The sequence below is a fragment of the Ursus arctos genome, unplaced genomic scaffold (assembly GCF_023065955.2).
Source record: "Ursus arctos isolate Adak ecotype North America unplaced genomic scaffold, UrsArc2.0 scaffold_8, whole genome shotgun sequence".
Lineage (NCBI taxonomy): Eukaryota > Metazoa > Chordata > Mammalia > Carnivora > Ursidae > Ursus > Ursus arctos.
This window is the reverse complement of record NW_026623100.1, coordinates 1,289,190-1,310,081: the sequence shown is the minus strand read 5'-3', so window position 1 is coordinate 1,310,081 and position 20,892 is coordinate 1,289,190. Positions and strand designations below refer to the sequence as shown.

The following is a 20,892-nucleotide window of genomic DNA, read 5'->3' as shown; positions in this document are numbered from 1 at the left end:
AAGCCAGTGGCCACTTTGGCCCAACAGTTACCAGAAAAGCCCATACATTCTAACAGCTGAGCTAGAAAGGAACCCTTACAAATATCACTCTGTAGGCTGAGAGCCAACTACCCTGTAACATGTGAAATGATATGATCCCCTTGTAGTACCTATTGCATTTTTCTAGCTTGTATCAGTTGAGAGAAGGAATACCCTAAAATCACAGATAATTTTGTAATTTGGAATTTTTTGAAGTTGGGAGGTTAGGGATGAGGGCAGAGGAAATGAGGGGTATGATTGCTCCTAAACTCTACTCTGTACCCCTAGGTGAGGAGAGGTTTGGAATCGACCACAAGGAGCTTCCCCTGACAGACACTCATCCTTGCTTTTACCTATATGTGTTCTCTGAAAGGCATATCCCACTCCCATTAGATGACTCTACCTTGACCCGGATGAATACCCCAAAATTGTGTGGCCCCTTAGCTCACAGGGAAGCCAGCTTTTCTGATAATTTCTTGAAGTGTGCTGTCCTAATATGTGCCTCTGACCTGAGAGAGGCCTACAAGTCCCGTATTATTGCCTCACATTAAAGTATTAAAGACTCAGATGGTACCTTCCAATCCAGTAGGGGTTACCCCATTAGGCTGGCCCTCAGTTTCTTAGCACAAGCCCCAGATGGGCCAGGTGGTCCTCTAGCAGATGGTTGAGGGACGAGTGACAGGGAGGTTTTGATGTGGTGGGGCATGGGGTGGGGGTAGTTTGGCAGACAGTCCATGATGGGGGCGGGGGGAGTGTTCCATTATATACCCTGCATACCGAGAGGAGGATGGATATTGGAGAGGGAACAGGGGCCAGCCACAGACCCCTGGTGTAGGTGCCATTTTGTCTGTGGCATCCCTGTTTGGCTCTCTTGACATTTGCTGCTGCCTGTGTTGTCTCTCTTCCCCAGTCCCCTTCCCTGATGGGTTCCCCTTTTGCTCTCCATCCCTGCTCAGTACTTTCTCTCTCCCACCCACCTCGCCGCACCCCGTGTCATGTGTGCCTGTAGCTCCTGGCACCTGTGAAGACATCCCAGGCACGTCCTTCCTCACAACTGCCAGGCTGCCAGTCTCCCCGGAAAGCTCCTCTTCCTCGTGCTTCATGCTTCTTCCTTTCTCCTTCCATCTGTTTCCACTTTGTGCATCTATACTTGGCATTGTCTGCATTGCCAAAGAATTTAGGAGGGTTATCCAAAGCTTTTTGTACCCACAACTCTAAATATATGGAATTGGATTGGGTCATTTTTTGTTCATGGATGGAGCCAGAAACTTAAAAAGCTTTGTACTTGCTGAATTTATTTTTATTCAAAATAATTTTATTTCAGTAAATAAATAATAGGAACATGAATTTTAAAATGCTAGCCATATTGTAAATTACCACACTTTTCTATTTAAGGATTTTTGCAGCTATAATCAGTATGTAAGAGAGAAAGCGGGAGACCATGGGCCAAGATGTCAGGGCGGGTTGTTTGTATGTCATATCCCAGAATGGATAATAAACCATTCTTTGCGTCGTTGCTTAGGACCTTTTCTTAGCTCCTGCCACACTGACTGGTCTCTGTTTTTGTTGTGTGTGTTTTGTTGCGTGTCCACGTGCTTGTGTGCACGATGGGCTGCGGCACCCCCAGGATGAGATCCTGACCGTCATCAGAAGAGTGGATGACAACTGGGCAGAAGGCATGCTGGGAGACAAGATTGGGATTTTCCCCTTGCTTTATGTGGAGGTAAGATCATGCTCTCAGACGCGCTTCCTCTTCCACCCTGCTGAGGGTTTCACCAGGCAGGGCAGGGGGCAGGGGTGGACTCCTGGCCTGGGACCCCCTTCTCCAAGAGAGGAAGATGGGGGCTGTGTTGGGTTTTGAGAATCGCGTCGGCTCCTCAAATCATCTGTCCCAGGCCTGGCTGCAGACCGTCTTACTGCGTGGGCAGAGAAGGAGGCCTCCGAGGCGGGCTTTCCCCACTTCTCATGGAAATCCTGTGCTGGCGCCCACTTTCCCCAGACTCTCCTAGGTACCGCTGCTCTGGTCTCCCCGGTCCCAAAGGGGAAGGCAGCATTCCCTGTATCCCTGCAAACAGAGCTGAGGGACGCTGGCTCTAGTGGGCCGTTTGCAGTCCTCCCAGGACTTGGGTGACTGAGCAGCTCATCCAGCTGCGAGTCCCTAAAGCGAAGATGATTTGGGGCCTGTTCATTTCCTGTCTCCTTTCTGTAACTAAGGAGCTCTCGGTTTCCAGTGAGTAAGTTATGGGCAGTGGCTGAGCTGGGAGCATCTTTGAGTGTTTGACCTGTAAAGCCCTGTTCGCTGTGGGCTGTTTCTGTGTACGCAGGACTGTTTGCCCATTGTGTGTGTGTGTGTGTGTGTGTGTGTGTGTGTGTGTGTGTGTGCCATTTGTCAGTGCAAGTCATGTGTGTACATCCATGAGCCAACACACACTAATCTATTAATCACCACATTTTCCATACAAATCGTTTCAGCTAACGCTTACCGCGTGCTCACTCTGTGCCAACACTTTCAAGTACTTGCTCATTTAATTTTCTCAACGACCCTGGCATATGAAAGCCGGGAATGTCCCCACTTTACGGATGAGCAAATAGAGGCACAGAAAGGTCCCCTGACTGATAAATGGCAGAACTGGAACATAAACACAGGCTGTTTGCTGTAGACACCGTGCTTCACTACCTTGCCCTCCGGTACCCCTACTAGGAAATTGTACTTCGCTCTGCCTGCTGTGGGGCTCTACCTGCTGGGAGGTGACCTAGCCGGCTTTGCCACAGCTACTGAGTGGTGTGTGATGCCACTAGGTGTTAAGCACATTTGGTGATTGCTGTCACCAGCAGGATAAAGTCCAAATGCTATGGTAAGGCATCCACCACTCTTTGCAGTCTGACCCTCATCTGTTTTTCTAGCCTCATCTCTGGTCATTTCCTCTCTTTTCCCTAAATGTCGTGGCCCAGTGGTTCTCTTACAGTAATTTTGGATACACTGCCCAGGAGATTCTGAGACCCTCTCGCACAATAGCTGTAAGTCCACACACACACACCCACAGTGCTCGCACACAGTCACACACTCAGATCTGTAGGGACTCATACACACCCTGACACACTCGTGCACAAAGCTCACACGCACGTGCACAGCCCTCTCTAGCACACTGTAGGAGTCCACGCTCCCCAAACACCTTGCAAGCGTCCACATGTGCATCTGCTCCAGTCTCCAGGGCTGTGTCCTTCAGCCTGCTGCTGAAGGTTGAAGAACCTGGTGCATGAGTGGCTCCCGAGACGTTTGTCACCGGGGGAGCTTTTGTTCCCAGGCAGACTTACGAAGGTCCTCAAACAGTACGCAGAAACGCTTACAGAAACTTTATTTTGATGGCCCCAAACGGCAACACTGCAGTGGCAGTGGAATGGATAAATAAATGATGGTATGTGCATATGATGGAATACTACCCAGCAGAGAAAATGAACGGAAGACTGCCGCACTTAAAAGCATGGCTGAATCTCACAGATGAATCTTTTGAAAGAAGCCAGACACAAAAGAGTATGTATGATTTTTGCTTTTAGGAAGTTCAAAGGCAGGCAGAACTACTCCAGGGTGAGAGAAAGCAGAGCAGCGGGGCCTCTGCAGGGAGATTGATGGGAAGCGGTGAGAGGGAGGCCTCTGGGAGGCCGAGGTGTTTGATATCTTAATCTCGGGAGTGCTTATGCAGTTGTGAGCAGCTGTAAAATGGTGTACAGTTAACCTTTGTGCACTTGAAAGTGCAGTTTAAGAAGCTAAGACAAAATCCCATAAGGAATGCCAAGGCAAGTCGCACAGGCACCCCTGGGGGAGGCCAGCTCAGGCCCACCAGCTACCCACCCTCTGAAAGGGCTCAGGCATCGTCACGGAGGCTGAGGGCTTGGGCTCAGGGCTGGGAAACCAACCAGCTGGGCTCTCTGAGGGCTCTCCTCAGTTCCACAGACACACTCGAAGGGCAGACTGGCCTGCGTGTGCCTTCCCAGGGCCTGAGTGCTCAGCCACCAGAGACGTACTTTCAAGTACTCCCCCCTTGAGGACATATAGGCAGGCTCCTTCCTCCTTCCGGCCAAGAAGCCCTCCATGCCCTATATCCCCAGTGACAATCCTGCCTCTGCTCTGAACACGGCTTCCTTACCCCTTTCTGAGTTTCCTCGGAGAGGACGCCCTGAGGGCCCTGGAGGCTCAGGGGTGCTCGGCTCTCCTCCCAGGAGCAGTGGCAGAGCAGGGCCCAAAGCAACCGTGGGCAGGGGCCTTGCTTCTCTAGACCCTGCTCTTTCCTGGGCAGGGCCATGGCCAGTGTAGTGCCTAGCTCACCCCACTGCCCTCGAAGCCCCAGCCGCAGCCACAGCACCCCTAATCCGCTCTAGAACAGATTCCTGACTTCTCACTCAGCAACCCCTGAAGACAAGAAGTCCCAAATGGGCATTTCCGAGACCGCATTTCACTGTTTCTATAGCAGTTCCCTTTTGAAGTACTTGAGTGGCTCTGGCCCCCTCGTAGCCTTAGGGTGGATTTCGGGGGTTGCAGAGTTCAGGCTGTCTTCCCTCCAGGAGGCCGAGCAGGCCTTTGAGATCCGAGGGGTTGGAGCTCTCGTCTTCTGCGGCGTTTGAACCTGAGCTCCCCGTTGAGGCAGTTCCTGCCCTCACGCGTGACCCAGGCGGCTCCGTAAGAAGTGAGCGAGCACCTCTGTCCCGCAGATGGTACAGTCCTCTCCTACACAGGGCCGTTTCTTCTCCCTGGGCTTGCCGAGCAGCCACAGTGGGACAGATGGTGTGAAGCCAGGCTGGAGCCGGCCTGGCCTTGAGCTACTGGCAGCCCATCTTCTGTGAAGGCGGTCCTGGTCTCCAAAAATATCTTATACTTCTGGTGTACTGCAGAAATAACTCTCTCATCCACACTCCCCGTAGTGCCCGGGGGCTTGGCTGCCACGGTATCCGCCTCAGCAACCTGGGCCAGCTGGCTTCAGGCACTGACTGTGCCTGCACCTGGCTCCTTCACCCTCAGGTCCTCGCCGCTCCCGTGTGACTTCCTCCCCTGCCTTTGACCTCCCCACCTTTCCAGCTCCCATACCTGCTTCCCCGGCCGCTGGCCCTGTGTCTTCAACCTGCCTCCTTGTTCTTTTCTCCCTGTTGGTTTCATGAACAATCAGCAGCCAACAGCCATCTCCACACTGGGCCCACGGCACGTGTTGCTGACCCCTGCCTGTCTGTCGGGTGACTGTGGGGCAGGGCGGCCTCGCTGGTGTCCACTCAGAACAGAGAGAAGAGTTGGCATTGCTCCGGCCCTGGGGGGATAAACCCAAACACATGACAATGACACAGCCTTCCTTCTGTGTCTCCAGAGGGCAGAGGAATTGTCATCATTTTCCTCTCTCAGAGTGAACAAGTCTGAGAGAATTCCTCAGGCCCAGGGAGCAAGGGAGCCCTCCTCCTCCATGTGTGGGGGCTCAGTGCTGCCTGCCATGGGGTAAATGTGCTGTAGGAACACATGTGAGGCACTCTGCCCTTCTCATGTCCTGACATGGCTGGGTCTGGCTTTGGAATTCCACCCTGCAGTGTGAGTAGAACCAACCAGAGGTCCTGCCAACCCAGACCCATCGTCCTTTTCTATGGGGCTGCAAGATGGCATGCTTGGCATCTGCCCTTAGTGTGGATCTCAGGTCATCCCCTAAGAGCAGGGCTTATTTCTCATGGGCCATGGCAACCCCAGGGCAGAATCATGAATGGGCCTCGGGGCAGCTCAGAGCATCATGGGTTACAGAGGTAGACACCACTAGGCTCAACACTGTCTACTAGATGTGTGACCTTTGGCACATTTCTCATGCTTTCTGAGCCTATTTCCTCTCTCATACAAGGACAATAACATGGACCTCATGGGGATAGTTGCAAGGCTTCAAGACAATAACAGAATGTACAGACCAGGCATGAGGTGGGCTCGCTAAGGCCATCTCTGTAGTTGCTCTGCTATTATAAAGGTTTGTTGAGTGAATAATTGCTCATTGGTCCATTCATGTGTTTACTGAAGTTCTCTGTGTCATTCCTGGGCATTGGTCATATTTGGCCTCATATTTCTGAGTGTTTTCTCACAAGTGCTCTTTTTCACTCCCCAGCAGGAGTGGGAGCTCTTTGAAGGCAGGCATGCCCCTATTTCTGTGCAGGCACAGCAGCCCCACCATGGTTTTCTGAGCTGAGCCAGGTGTGCAGTTGGGTAATGTCAACGAGACAAGTGATGCAGATATTCACATGCTACATGATGGGAGAGGTGGCTCACTTGAAAGCTGTTCCTGAAGAGCGTTCACGGAAATTGGCCTCAGTCTGGAGAGATCCAGAGACAGGACACAGGGCTGTGCTCTGCCTGTTCTGCTCTGAGCCTCAATGGGGATTTGCATGGAGACCTAGAAGGCACATTAGGAAATTTGCCTGTGATGTTTGTCTGTAAGGAAAACCTCTCCATGGGGCCAGAATTAAGATCCCAAAGACCATGATAAGCTGGAAACACAGTTGAAAAGAATGATGAAATGCCGTGAACACAGCGTCACGTTCTGCCTTCATGTTTAGAAGATCAGTTGTTTAGGCAGAGCGGTGGGGAGATCTAGATCGCCAGCAGTCAACCAAGAAAGACCTCCGAAGTTACCAGATGTCACGATAGTGGTTTACTTCTGTGGAGTAGGATGTTTAAACACTCGCTTCTCTTCAGGCTTAGTGTATATGTGGTTGGCTACATTATCACGGTGGGTCCACCCTCATGCTTGCTTGAGGAATAGCCAGAAAGGCCAAGTGGCTGAAACCAAGTGGGCAAGGGAACAAGTAGTAAGAGGTAAGGTCAATAAGGTGAAGAGGGTCAGATCACATAGGCCCTTGAAGGCCTTTTTAAGAACTCTGGCTTTTGTTGTAGGTGAAATAGGAAATTGTTGAAGAACTTTTGAGCTTGATGATCTGACTTAAGGTTTCAGTGGATCACTTTGGCATGAGTGTTGAGCATAGATGGAGTAGGGGGGTGGGAGCGTGTGTGGCAAGAGGGGAGACAGATCAAGAAGCTGTTGCACTGTTCTAGCTGAGACGTGAGGCTGGCACAGGCCAGGGTAGTAGCCACAGAAATGGCAAAAGGCATCAGTGGCTCTATGCTGGTAGAACCAGCAGGAAGTACTGATGGGAGGCTATGAAGTAGAAGAAATCCAGTTGTGGTCTGAGCAGCTGGAGGAATGAAATCACCATCAACTGAGGTGGGAGATGAAGGGTGACGTGGGCAGGGGCGTACGGAGGCCAGGAGGCCGGTTCTGGGCTGGCTGGCCTCGGGTGTCTGTTAAACATCTGAGTGGCATGTCAGGTAGGCAGCAGGTGTGCAGGGGTCAAGCTCAAGACAGAGGTCTGTGCTGAGACACTAACTTGGGGTCATTGGCATGTGGATGGGCCACTGTGGGAATGGATGCAGCTAGGAAGGGTCCAAGAGGAGAGCCCTCCTGTAGTTGAGGGTATGTCTGGTCCTCTTCATCACTAGTCTGCCCTGCGCACCGTGCCTGAACAGTGTTTCTCTCAGATCCACCCTCCCCTGCCCTCCACGCCAAGCCCCAGCTTCCTCCTTCCCTCCCAGCCTGGGCTCTGTGTCCTCCAAGGTGGTGATCTCCAAAACTGCCGTGAGATGACAAGACCCAACTTCACAACTTCCACCTAGTATGGCGGCAGCAGACCCTCTCCAGGCACCCAAGATTCTGGCCACCCAAACTTCCACACTGCCTTTACTAGCTCAGGGCCCCTATGCAAGGACCCGTAGAGCTCCTCTTACTCTTCAAAACCCAACTCAATGGTCCTCGATCCACAAAACCATTCCCTGAGCCCTAGGACCCTGTTCGTGTCAAGGTGCAAGGCTTCCAGCATTTCCTAAACTTGTTCATTCTTCTGCTCAGATTGGGTCCTTTGAGTCATGGACCTTCTCTTGTTCATTTTTAATACCCTTTGCATTTAGCAAAGTGACTACACACAATGAGTGCTTAATACATGTTTGTGGGAGTGACAGCTGGTCAGGAGATCAGCACAAGAATTAGCCAGGGGCCATCTTCTGCAGCCAGCCAAATGCAGTGATGGTCCAGAGCCAGAGGCTGTTTGGAGGACTTGGAGGCACACTGAGGAGAGGCAGGGAGGGGGAGGAAATGGGATCCAACTGGTTTTTAACTTTAAAGACACATGACGTAATGTTTAGAGGGGGCCTAACATGGGGACTGGCTGTCTAGAAGTAGAAGAAAGAATGCTTTGCGTTGCTCCTGGATTTTGGAGTTTGCCCAGATCTTCCTTTATTGGTCCTCTCCCAGGCCGACCAGCACCTCCCCTCACTCCTGTGTTGGGTCTCACTTCCCCCCAATGGACTGCAGGGTGCACAGACTTGTCCCCTCACAGCTGTGTGCCATTGCCTGTTCCACTTGCCCTGGATTCATGGCTGCGTGGGGCCAACTCCTCACAGTCTGAGGACACAGTTGAGGGGGGATGGGGACACCTTTGTCTCGCTTCCAGCCTTCACTCACACAGCTCCTGAGGCTGAGCCCCATACCCTTTCGGCCAGCTCCCACACCTCTCTGTGAGAGACCTCTGGTTTGACCTCTGCCCCTGCTGGGGTGAGGTCTTCCTCCTTGTTCCCACCAGGCCCTGCACTCACCCAGCTGTAGGGACTGTTCACACCCACCCAATCTGAGAGCGTGCTGCAGGCAGGACCCCATCTGTCTCCTTCCCCTTTGAATTCCTGGGGCTTGGCACCCAGACGAGGTGCACTGGCAGGTTTCAGTGGGAGAGTGAGCCCCCCACCCCTGAAAACTGGCTCTCCTGTGCTCTGTGCTGATGCAAATACGCAGACACATAGGTGAAGACTGTTCATCCTATGGACAGGGAGTGACATCGTTAGAGGGAGGCTGTGCTGTCAGCGCTGAACACACCCAGGCCCAGAGGCCGGCCCCAGATGCCAGGGCAGCACGGTTCCACCTTCGTGCCGACTGGCAAGAATCCTGGTTCGGAAGTGGAGTTCTTTCCTTCCCTCTTGTATGTCGTATGTCAACCTTTATTTAACAGACACACATTAATGCAAATATGTAGACAAAGGGATGGCCCTCTGGGTTCCCTGGAGGCATGGGAAAGATGGGAAAGCAAGCCAATTGAAGTGGGCTTGCTCATGCTCTTGATGATGATTTATTCAACGCACACGTGCTGGGAGAGTGGCTGGTTTTGGCCACACCTGAAAAGGTGCAGGTTGACTCTGGGACTCACAGGTGTCTCTCCTGAGTCCTTTACCTGGGGACACCCCACACTCCATAGGTGAAAGGACCAGATCCATAGGGGTTTGAGTCTAGGGAAGGGAGTGTCTGGAAGTCAGGTGTGGTACAGGAAGGGAAGAAGTTGGGAAGAGAGATGAGTTTAATAGTTGAGGTATCAGTACCTGCTGTGACAGGTGAACCCTGAGACCCTAGGGCTTACCCGCAATAGAGGGTCATATCTGGCTGTTCTGGTTGGCCAGGCTCACACAGGCACCAGGGAGACCCTGCCAATGGGGCTCTGCCATCTTTAACACATGGGAGAGAGGATAAAGTGGGAGTTTCATGGGCCAGGCCTGGCAGTGGACGTCAGACCACCACCCACAGGCCGTGGCCTGAACTCAGCCATATGGCTGCCTGACCATGAGGCCGCTAGGGACCTAGGAGGTTGGGAAGAGCCCCGACAGGAGGGGCTGCCCATTTACAGTGCTGTTTAATTTTGTTCCGTGTGTGTTTCACTTGGATAAGAAGGAAATTATATGAAATGACGGCCATGTTCAGAGGACCCCTAAGGAAAATCTCTCCTCTGTGGAAGCGTCCGTTCCCCACCAGCCTATGAAGGCATCCTGTTGTGCAGCAAAACCAAGATTAACCTGGAGGGGTGAGCAGGCAGATAAGTGAGGTCTCTGGTGAAGAGCCAGGAAAGGGGCACACCTCCAGTGGTTATCAAAGTCACGGGAACACTTTGCTCAGTTTTATGTTGGATGGGGCACCCCAAGGGGAGAGAGGGAGAGGGAAGAGATAAAACCCAAGGGATTGCAGGGGACAATTGATAAGTGGCCGCTGCAGGAGAGCCGGGAGGGGGTAACGGCCCACCTTGATGGACAGGGGAGAAACCCATCCTGCAGAGGGAGGAGGAGGTGAATGGGGAAAGTTCTGAGGCACACCGAGGCCTGGGGGGATGTTCAGAGTTTACGCCGAGTTGTTCTGCTCTCAGATACTTGGCAGATTATTTGTTGAGAATGACAAGGTTCGGGGCTTATGAACAGAGGCCATGTGGGGCTTCTCTAGGGGAAGATGGTGGGGCATGGTGAGAGAGATACAGGAGCTGAGGGAGGAAGTGAAGGGCGGGCAAAGGGCTGCTGGTCTTGGGGCCCAGTCATGTGGGGGTGCTAGTGGGCTGCAGGGTGCTGCGGGAGGATAAAGGCACTGGCCACCAGCTGTGGATCTAGAATGGTGACCAGGAAGGATGGTTTGGAAAAAAAGATGACTCAGAAGAGAGAAGGCTCCCAGGCTACAGGTAATGATGGGAGGAAGCCCAGGTCCAAGCAGGTGTGAGGGACTGGCAGAGGGAATTTGAAGGTTGAGCATGTGCTGAAGTCCATTTTCTCTCCCTCTGAAACTGCAAATGCATCAAACACAGCTCTGCCGTTCATCGCCCCACACTTACCTAGGTGCACCCCAGTGTGGCTTCTGCAGAAAGCCTGTTTCTCAAGCCGGGAGCATGCCCACATGGTGGATCTGTCCTCTGCTCCTGCTGCCCTAGGACAGCTCTGCCCTGTCCTCTGCCCTTCTGCTGCTCCTGCATGGACCCTTCATGACCTCCCACAACGGTGCATGGCCCTCACTGACTTGAGAGAAGGAGCCCTAGTCCTCCGGACACTGGAGGCTGGAGCCCCTGCAGGCGTGTCTCCGGGGGCTGTATTCCGGATGGTGGGAGAGATGGGGGAACAAGGTTAGGCTCCAGAAAGAGAGCCGGGGGGCAACCTCATCCCAGGGCCAGTGGGAGCCCAGAGAATTACAACTTTGGGGAACCAGACCCCAGCCCTCTGTTGGGTCCAGTACTCATTAACCCCAGTCTTGGTGTTGAATGAATCCTGCGTGGTGTTAGAGAAAACTTGATGGGATGCTGTTTCTAGATCCTGGAAAACCGATGGAGGCAGAAACGAAAATCTTGAGTTAGGCAAATAAATGAAATGCCAAAATCTGCAGTGGTAGTTACTAATGACCACCGTTTCCCTGGGAGTCCTTGTCTTCAGCACCGTAATTACAATGTGCACTGTTAGACAGTTTGGTTCTAAGCTTCAGTTGGTGACAACGTGGAAGTCAGTTTGTCTTGCTCATGTAGCATAGTTGTCTCCTTGTCTCTTCAAAATGTACAAAAGGAGAGTATTATTTTGAGCCTCCATCTCAAAATATGGTGTTCAAGCATTTAATAACTCATTAGCACAGCTGACAGCTTTCATTGGGAACAAACCAACTCTGAGGTCATTCATTGTCCGTGCTCCGTACGGTTCTAAGCTTGTGGACGGTGAGCGCTTCCGGGCCTTGGATTCGCCATCTCCGATGCAAGGAAGAGATTGCTCGTGATTTCATCCCCTTGGTCTTGGTTTTCCAGCTCCTTGCCTGGGGCGGGCAGTGTGTTTTCAGGGAGGAAGATGAGGAGGGTATGTGGCTTCGAAGGGAATGCCCACACCTGGGTTCCTGAGGAAAGCAGCAGAGACGCTAGAGCTCAGAGACCCTCTTCCTCCTCTCGGCGCCCTCCAGACCCTACGCTGTACATGGCATCCAGGGTGGGCAAATTCACAGGTATGTTCCCAGTTGGGAGGGTGCTCATTCTTAGTCACCACTCCTCTTCTCTGCGTCTCCCTCCTTCCAAGGACTCTCTTTGCTCCTCAGAGGGAAAGCCAGCCTGTCAGGAAGTGATATGAGCAGTGGGAGAGGAAAAGAGACGTTTCACTGCCCGCTCGCAGTCGCTCTGCCCCCCTCCCATCTGGGAGTGTTGGACCTGGGGTGGGAAGGCCTGTTACTCTACGTACGTGCGCTCTGGAAGTGGAGGCTTACGTGAGCTTCATCTGGCTATTTGACGCTTCTGCAGTGAATCCCCCCGCCTTCACAATGTGGATGGTGCCATGTGAGCACGTCCATCAGGAGGGTCCAGTGAGGTACCACATGCACCCCCGTGTGGATGGTCCCGCATCACATGAATGAAAGTAACGGTCTGCGGCCACTGGCATCTGCATGCAGACACTTCTCAGGGAGACAGAGGCCCCTGGAGGAGGCGGAAGGTTCCGGGCAGCTGCTGAGGACACAGCCAGCCATTCTCCACACTCTCAGTGGGGGCTAGTGGCCCCCAGCCTGAGGGGCTCTCCTAGATAAAAGAGATTGTCTACTTAGTTTTTATTCTTTTCCTTTATCATTCTTTGCTGGCTGCAGATAATCATCTCTGCTAACTCGCGTCACATGTTGGCAGAAACGTCCTGGTGCTAACACGGGGATGGATTTTGTCTCCCGACTCCACTTCTCTCTCCCCACACGTTGCTGTCAGGGCTGTTGGAAGTTCAGAATGTGTGTGGTTAGGTGGGGTCTAGAAGCAGTGATGCCGACACCAGGTACTCATCGGGGACGCACGAAAATCCCCCAAACGTCAGGTTAGTGGCCTGCTCAGGCTTTAATAACATTTTACCCTGGTGCACTTTTAAAACCAATGATGTGCGGCCGTGTCTTCACATTTTACTGCGAAGCAATGAGGTGAGCTCTGCGGCTGCGGTGCTTCCCCACAGCTCTCCTGCCCTTGGAGCCTCCGTCCTGGCCGGGCGGGCCTGACCCAGAACCTTCCACAGAGGTGGCACACTTTCTCTATGTAGCACATTTTACCAAACCTCACCCATACTTGCCTGCAGAGAGATTTCGTTTGAAGCACATGCTGAAATCCCCGCTGTCTGTGGAAGGAGAGGAAAAGCAGCCTCAGTGAAGGGAACTGGCACGTGGGAAGCGCAGAGCCCGCATACACAGACAGCTGGGAGCAGATTGCGCCTCTGACTGGGGCAGCTCGGTGGCTGGTTCGAGTGTCTCGGGAGTTTAGCGCAGACATTGTGTTTCCATCCCTGGGACTTTGATTGGAGTTCTTCTTATGTCCTCTGTATCTCTCCTTACCACCCGTGCTGGGAAGTAGAGTCCTAGTAAATGTTCCGACGTGCTCGTCTACGAATTCTGTCTTCTGTGTTGTTTCTGGTTCTATTTCTACTGACTGATTTTTCTCCTCTATAAATATCTATAAAATAGATTGTAGATTGCATTTTCCTGCTTCTTTGCATTCCTGATATTTTTAATTAGATACCAACTTTGTGAATTTTGTCTTTTTGGATGCTGGATTTTTTTATTCCTATAAATATGCTTCAGCTTTGTTCTGCGCTGTTGCTAGGTCACTTACAAACAGTTTGATGCTTTTGAGCCTTGCTTTTAAGCTCTGTTCTGTGGGACTAGGGCAGCCTCTAATGTAGGGCTAACTATCCCCACTTCCGAAGCTATAATCTTCTCCACTCCATGCCCTATGATTGACGAGGTTTTTCACTCTTGAACTGTGCCCAGTTTTGTGTGTGTGTGCCTTTGCGTGTGCCTCAGGGATTGTTCCGTCTTCCCCTTTCGGTGGCTCTTTCCCCAGCTCTGGGTAATTTCCTCCTATGAATGCCCTCATCAGTACTTGGCTAGACTTGGCAGGGGCACCCATCTGCAGAGATCTCCTTTCCAGGACTCAGGTCCATGGACTCCGGCCACTGTGGCCTCCCCAGCCCCCAAACTCCATCAGGGAGAAGCCCCAGAGCCCAGGGGAACCGGAGGCCTCACACGGCCGGCTTCACCTCTCTCAACAGTTCCTGTCCTGAGCTGCTGATGCCCCACATCCAGAAGCCACGTTTCGTAGGTCTGTTCTCAGCGTGTCAGGCAAGAGGGTACACGTGATCCTGTTCCGTCTTGGCCAAGTGGGTGCTAACCTGGGATGGTTTAGGGATTTTGCAATAAGGGCGACAAGCCGTTATGTTGTACGCTGTAAACTAGTACAGTGTTATATGTCCACTGTATCTCAGGAAGACTGGGGGAGGGTAAATAGGGCTGAGAAAGTTAGGCTCCCCGGGGTATTTTTGGTGGAACAGGAAAGCTGGAGGTCAGCTGTGACTCTCCAGTGCCGCCTGTCCCCAACTCCAGGGCCAAGGGTAAGTAATCAAGGACTTTTTTAGAGAGATGAGGAGCTGGTAAAAGCCTTTGGGGTAATTATTCACTATGGATTCTGGTTAGGACCAAGTTCCAAACACTGTCATGTGGTCCAGCTTTGAAGGCGAGCCGGGGGGTGCGTTTGTCACACTGCTGGTGTTTCCCTCTGTTTCCCTCCTCCCATGTGGCCCCACTTCCCCACCTAGCTTCTCTCAGGACACCTGAGCTCACCGCGTCAGAGCAGGGTGGGAACAAGACCTCAGAAAGGACACAGGAAAAAAACTTCTCAGGGATTTCTGCCAGACAATGTTGGGGGAGGGGGTTTGCCATTTTGTTTAAAGTTTATTTTTTCTTGTGGCTAGCCCGTTTCTTACGAGCTTCTACGGCAGTGGGCAGCAGGTGGGAGGGATTCCTCCCCACCCTGACTTGGCTGCAAATCCTGCCTGCATTTCTGTGTCCAGGTGCGGATCATGCCTTCATGAACACTTAGTGCACTTAGAGCGCTGGCTGAGGAAGGCTGCGGGAGGAGCAGACAGGACTTGGCGGGAGCCAGGCAGGGCAGTTCCTGGTGTTCCATGTTTTCTCTGCATCTGAATGAGGTGATCTGGGAGGCCAACTCCTAAACCCACAGGGAGAGCCTTGCCTTCACCCCTGTTTCCCTTACTTTATGGCTGAAGGCATGACACAAAGAAATGAGACACAGTTCCACCGGAAAGTAAGACTTCAGTTTCATGCCTTTGGCCCAGCCGTGATCTGGGTCTGCATGTTTCCTGCCAGCATCTGTGCCCCCGGGCTTGCATGCACACACGAGTGTGATCATCGGGCGCTTCCCCAACAAAAACAGATGGGGGCACAGGTACCAGCTCACCCTGCTTTCTCACTTCTTGAACTTTTTTTAAATCACCTGTGACGTTAACATCTTATAATATTGTACATTCTGTAGTTTCTGGGTTTGTTGTTGTTTGTCTCCCTAACTAAAGAAGCCAGACCCTGTAGCACATAATTTTTCCCTTCTCGTCTTGGCATTGCTCTGGCACAAAATGGGCAATTCGTGCATTTGTGTGGTATTGTTGGGTTGTGAGCCAGTATTTCACACAACTAATCGAAGTATGAGGACCAACCCATTGCCACTTCTTGGTCTTGGCTGGGATGCTTTTAGCACAGAGGACTTAGCAGGTCCCTGTGAAACCACCTGTCTCACTCACCGGTCTGACCAGGAGTGTCTGTGGGGACACAGAGGAGCCTCACAGTCTTGCCCGAGCCTGCGAGGCGCAGCTGCCAGCTGGCCGAACAGAAAGTAAGAAAAGGCTTACGTGAATTTCCATCTTCAAGAGACAAGTAGGGACTGAAAATGTCTCAACCTGCAGTCAGCTGAAAACACAGGTGACGTGAGTAGAAACCGCCATTCCTGCCCCCATGTCCAAGCCTGTGTCGTGGCTGCAGGTTCACCCAGTGGGAAACCAAGCACGCCCACCGAGTACTTGTGTAACTGCTTTTGCCTCTGGCTCCAGCCGCCTTTCTTACTTCCTTCACATGTCACTCCTGTGGGCAGTCTTGATCCAGCATACCAAGAAGGTGAGGGATGGGTTCTCTTCTCATCTAACTGGAGCACCCTCCCCTCGGCCCTCTGTGACCTCACACTGTTTCTGTCTTTGCCTCCTGTTACTCAGGGAGACACATTGCTCCGACTGCTCCCCCACAGGCTGTCCTGAGCGGTCCACTCCCACCCGCCCTCCCTCCGGCACGGCTACCCCTGCTGCCTTAACTCAGTTTTCCACATTTCTGTCCTGTCTCTTCATTTCTACCTTTTCTTTTGGAGTAGTCCAGGCCAGTGGCTCAGAAACTTCAGTGAACATTAGAATCACCTGGAAAGCTCTAGGCCATGGAGAACTTGATGCAACAGGTCTGGGTGGCGCCCCAATCTAAAAAAGAAGTTGGGGAGGAAACTTGTTTTGTCAGATTCCACTTAGTCCCGAGGGTGGGCGTTGGCCATCCGTGTGGGAGCCGCCCACCCAGGCAGACTTCTGCTTATAAGGCCCCCTCTCCCCTTGGGCAGGCCGTTGTGGTGGTAGCTGTTTTTCAGATGTGATGTTGAAAGCATATTTAGCCATGGAGAGATTTGACTCCGGGTGTTAATAAGGTGACAGTAGAATATGTCTTGGCTAAGGTTCAGGGCTTGTGTTTAGTGCAGAAAGAATAGCAGGTCTGGTCGTGAAGCTGGAAGCAAACACATCCATCTGGAGTCACTGGGGTCATCGGGGGACTCTGGTGTCAAGCTTTAGCCGAGAGATCTGCCCTGCAGGTCTGAGCTGCTGCCTCACCATTATTTTATTTATTTGACAGAGAGAGAGACAGCCAGCGAGAGAGGGAACACAAGCACGGGGAGTGGGAGAGGAAGACGCAGGCTCCCAGCGGAGGAGCCTGATGCGGGGCTCGATCCCAGGACCCCGGGATTATGCCCTGAGCCGAAGGCAGACGCTTAACGACTGAGGCACCCAGGTGCCTCCTCACCATTAGTTCTGAATCTTGACAATGAATTATTGCAAAGATTGACCCTGGGGGCCTGTTGGAAAATGCCTCACGTGTCATTATACTGTTTTTTCCTGTTACCTTTTATTAATGCTTCCTGTTTGGAAAGGAGGGGGTGTAAGTTGCTGGTGGCCAGGACCTTTTTAAGATTCAGGTAAAATGCTCATGCCGTGCGTGTGCATATTGGGAGACTTTCTGTAGCTACTGCAGTTCAACCGATTATTGCAAAATGAGAAAACGCAGCTAATTCTGGCTTCATTTGGTTTCTGCTTGACTTACTCAGAGAAACTCAAAGCTTTTCTCTGTTGCTTTTATTTCTTTCAAATCTTCAAAGTGAGAGCAATTAAGAATTATAGTTTGAAGCTATTGAGGACTCTCCTTCTGTTGTAAGTGGAGACAAAGGCTTGGTTTGTCGACCACACTTTTCCAGCTGTCTCTGTTTTCAGTGATTTTCCTGCCTACCTCCCTGTCCATAGACCCTCAGCACACTGCAGGGCTGTGCCAGCCTCTCACGGAAACCATTTTAATGAGATTCTAGAAGCTTCGAAGTTGCTACAACACTACTTGGGCCTGACCCCTCGTGGGTGAAAGCAGCCTGTCCTCTATACCACAGCCCTGCCGGAAGGAGTATGCTGCCCAGTGTCTCCAAGGAGAGCAAATGCAACCACATTCAGTCTTGCCAACTTCAACTGTAGAATAGAAATACACCTGCCCATGCCCGGGCTGTTGTCAAGAGCTGGAGCTTCGTTTGCTCCTTGGTTCGGTCTCTGTGGGAGTGTCTTAGCCCTCGGCCGAAAGAGCGTTTCCACTGCCGTGGCACTCTGCACGCTCTACCTTTCAGACCGCCCTTCATTTCTTCATTCACACCCATCCCTTCTTCTGTGCTTTCATTCATTGAGCGCCTGCTCTGAGCCAGGCCCTGCGATGCAACTGCCAACGACAGGGAAGAGAAATGTCTTGGAACCCACGTTCTAGTGGGAGGACACAAGCAATAGAGAAAACGAGGAAATTCTAGAGGATAGCGTGTTCTCTGTGGAGAAAAATACAGCTGGCAAAGGAGGGGAGGGAAGCCGAGGTGGGGAGGACTCTAATTTTAATAAGCGTACTTGGAAGGCCCCACCGGGGAAGTGACCTATGAGTGAGCACTGCAAGTTCCAGCTGGTGGCCTGAGCTGGCTCGTGGCCGAGGGGCAGTGGCGGCCAGGGCGACAGAGCAGGTTGAGTACGGTGAGCTCAGGGAGGCACTGGGAGACGGACCACTCTGAAGACGTGGGTGTTTGCTCCGAGTGGGTGGGTCTGGGTTTGGGTCCCTCTCTCTTCTAGACCCGCTCCCCACTCAGTGCATACAGTCTTTGTTCCTGGGTCCACTGACTCTCCCTGACCATGTCCTTGTCATTCATAAGGCCACCCCTGCTCCAAACTAGGGGGCTTTGTTAGTGTAACATGAATGTAGAAAGAACCTTCTAGACTAAAAGTTTTCAAGTTGGCGGGGTCAGAAACCCATGGGGTCTTGGGCCCCTCAGTACATGGGATGCTACCTCTCACCCTCTCCAGCCATCCTGGGCTGCATCTCGTCTCTAAGATCATCTCACGCAGTGACCAGAACCATCCCTACAAAAAGGTAACTTGAGTGGCCTCACTCCTGCTAAGCCTCCTCTGGGGCCCGTGGCTCACTGCAGCCTACAGACCCATTGAACCCACCTGGCCTCACCCCTGCCCTGCTCACTGTCCCTGTGGTGCTGGCCTCTCCCTGCCCTGGCACAGAGCAGGGGCCCAGCCACAGCACCCATCCACTGGGCTCAGCCCCGATCTGCCATTCACCAGACTTTCCCCACCAGGAAATCTCACCGTAGGTCGTGCTTCCATTTCCTCATCTGTAATCTAGGGATAATACACCCTACCTCACTGTGCTCCGGTATGGATTAAATCTGTAACATAAGGGAAGTGCGTAGAACCCTGGCTGGCTCAGAGTGTGAACTATGCGTTAGAAAATAGCATTACCATGGGGTGCCTGGGTGGCTCAGTCGTTAAGTGTCTGCCTTCGGCTCAGGGCGTGATCCCGGTGTTCTGGGATCGAGTCCCACATCAGGCTCCTCCGCTAGGAGCCTGCTTCTTCCTCTCCCACTCCCCCTGCTTCTGTTCCCTCTCTCGCTGGCTGTCTCTCTCTCAAATAAATAAATAAAAATCTTTAAAAAAGAAAGGAAAAGAAAAGAAAATAGCATTACCTTTAACATTATCATTAGTACCCCGTGTAGAGGGCAGGAAGAGGACGCACAAAATTGTGTTTTACTGCTGGAGTGTTGTGTTTGAGGCCTATCATATGAATGAGGAAAAACAACTTCAACACTTTAAAAAATGTATTTGGAGTAGTCTTCTGTTTCATTCAGAGTGAAAGAAAACAGTCATTTGGAGAATGGGTATCCATGAACTGGGTAGGGCAGGGGAGTCTGGTCTGGAATAATCAAGCTTTTGGAAATAGGCAGCAGAGCCTCAGGTGGGTGCTTCCGTGTGGGGGAGGCAGCCCCTCAGCTTGGGGCTGCACCAGCCACCTGCAGAGGAAGTCTGCTCTGACCCAGGGCTGCACTGGAGGAGCCCCTCGCTTTCCCAGCCAGCTCCCCACGCCGGAGCCCTGTGCCGGCCAGCCATGGAAGCAAGGCCCAAGACCGGGTACCAGAAAAATACTCCTGGGGGTCCATTTATGCTTCTGTAAGCCTTGTTATATTTGGAAGGGGATGAAGGTGTAGTTGAAACTCTGCTCCTGTTTGTGTTTCTCTTGCTAAATTGACAACCCAGTTCATATGTTAACATGTTCTTAAATTTATAAATTTGGGGGAGAATTTGTTGGGTTATCGTTGGGGTTTTTTGTAAAGTGTTTTTTTAAGTGTTCGTTCCCTGTTCTTGGATCCAGCTGAGAAAAAGACGAGTGTCTGAGAGATGGAAGCTGAATGGTTAGTTTTAGTATAGATAAATCTCAGTAGAAGAATGTGGATCAGATCTAGAAGCCAGGGAACTTGCGGGTTCCTCACCCTCCAGGCATAGACCCTGGGACCTCCCCACCCACCACCGTAGAGACTGGAAAACCAACGCCCCTGAATGGAATTGCTGCCCCCGCCGGGGCCTGCAGCTTCGGAATAGAGCACCTCCAGCCAGTCCCTGGAGATGGGCCAGTGACAGGGGCATCTCTGTCCAGTAGAGACGCACAGTGAGCAGTCACAGGTGAAATTGTGTGGCTTCTGCCGTTTGTTTTAAAATACCCCAGAAAATCAGTGGAGGGGAGCAGACAGCCCATGAAACAGGAGCAGGATGGTGCGGTTGCTGAAGCTGGATGATGGGGGGCATCCTTCTACTTCTGTGTCTGGTATAAAAAGTTAACAAATGCTGTGCCACACCTTCCCTCCCAGCACTCAGGTGGGGAGGGGATGGGAGCAGAAGCCCAGCAGAGCACTGTTCCCGTGCAGGGGCGGCACATTTTTTTTTTTCTCCGCTCTGATTTGTAAGGTAGAAGCAGTCATAAATGACAGGTAAGCCGGAGTGGCCGTGTCCCCAAACTACACACAGCAACAAGCATCAGGCTGGACTTGGCCTGTGGGCCTGGTTTGCTGGCCCCTGCTCTGTCCTCTGCTTAACCTCTCTGGGCTTCCATTTTCCTTCCATTTTGGCCTGGATTTCTTTCCCCCTTCTGAGCTCTTGCAGCCCCCTGTGGGAGCACAGTGCCAGGAGAACCTCCCTGAGGGCTCTGGAGTGTGACTCCCACAACAAGACACTCAGCCAGCGCCAGAAACCAAGCCACCTGGAGGAGGGAACCCTTGCTAGACCTTCCCTGAAACGTCATACTCCAAAATACACTGCATCTCACCACACTAAAAAACACCAAAGTCTTTTATGGCACCTCGCACATCTTTTACAAAATGGAAAAAATATGTCAGTGCCACAACTCAGGAGATCTCACCGTATGTTGATCGATATCCCAGCCTAATCTCTTTTATTTTATTTTTAATAACTTTGTGATTGTAAAAGTAACACCAGGCTATTGTTCAAAACAGGGAAATTCAGAAAAATGCAAACAAAGAGAATTAAATCTCCTATAATCCTACCACTAAATATAAATATGTGTG

At 51.9% G+C, this 20,892-nt stretch overlaps 1 protein-coding gene across 3 annotated transcripts in view; it reads left to right on the top strand.

Moving 5' to 3' along the window:
* SH3RF3 (SH3 domain containing ring finger 3) overlaps positions 1-20,892 on the top strand; it is a 389,852-nt gene that overhangs the window by 246,043 nt on the left and 122,917 nt on the right. For 2 of the 3 annotated variants that reach the window (XM_026516179.4, XM_026516168.4), the window contains exon 3: positions 1,646-1,741. The exons of the other annotated variant lie outside the window; for it this stretch is intronic. In XM_026516179.4, the coding sequence (XP_026371964.1) occupies positions 1,646-1,741 (96 nt within the window). The remainder of the gene's footprint in view (positions 1-1,645; positions 1,742-20,892) is intronic. 3 annotated transcript variants of the gene reach the window in all.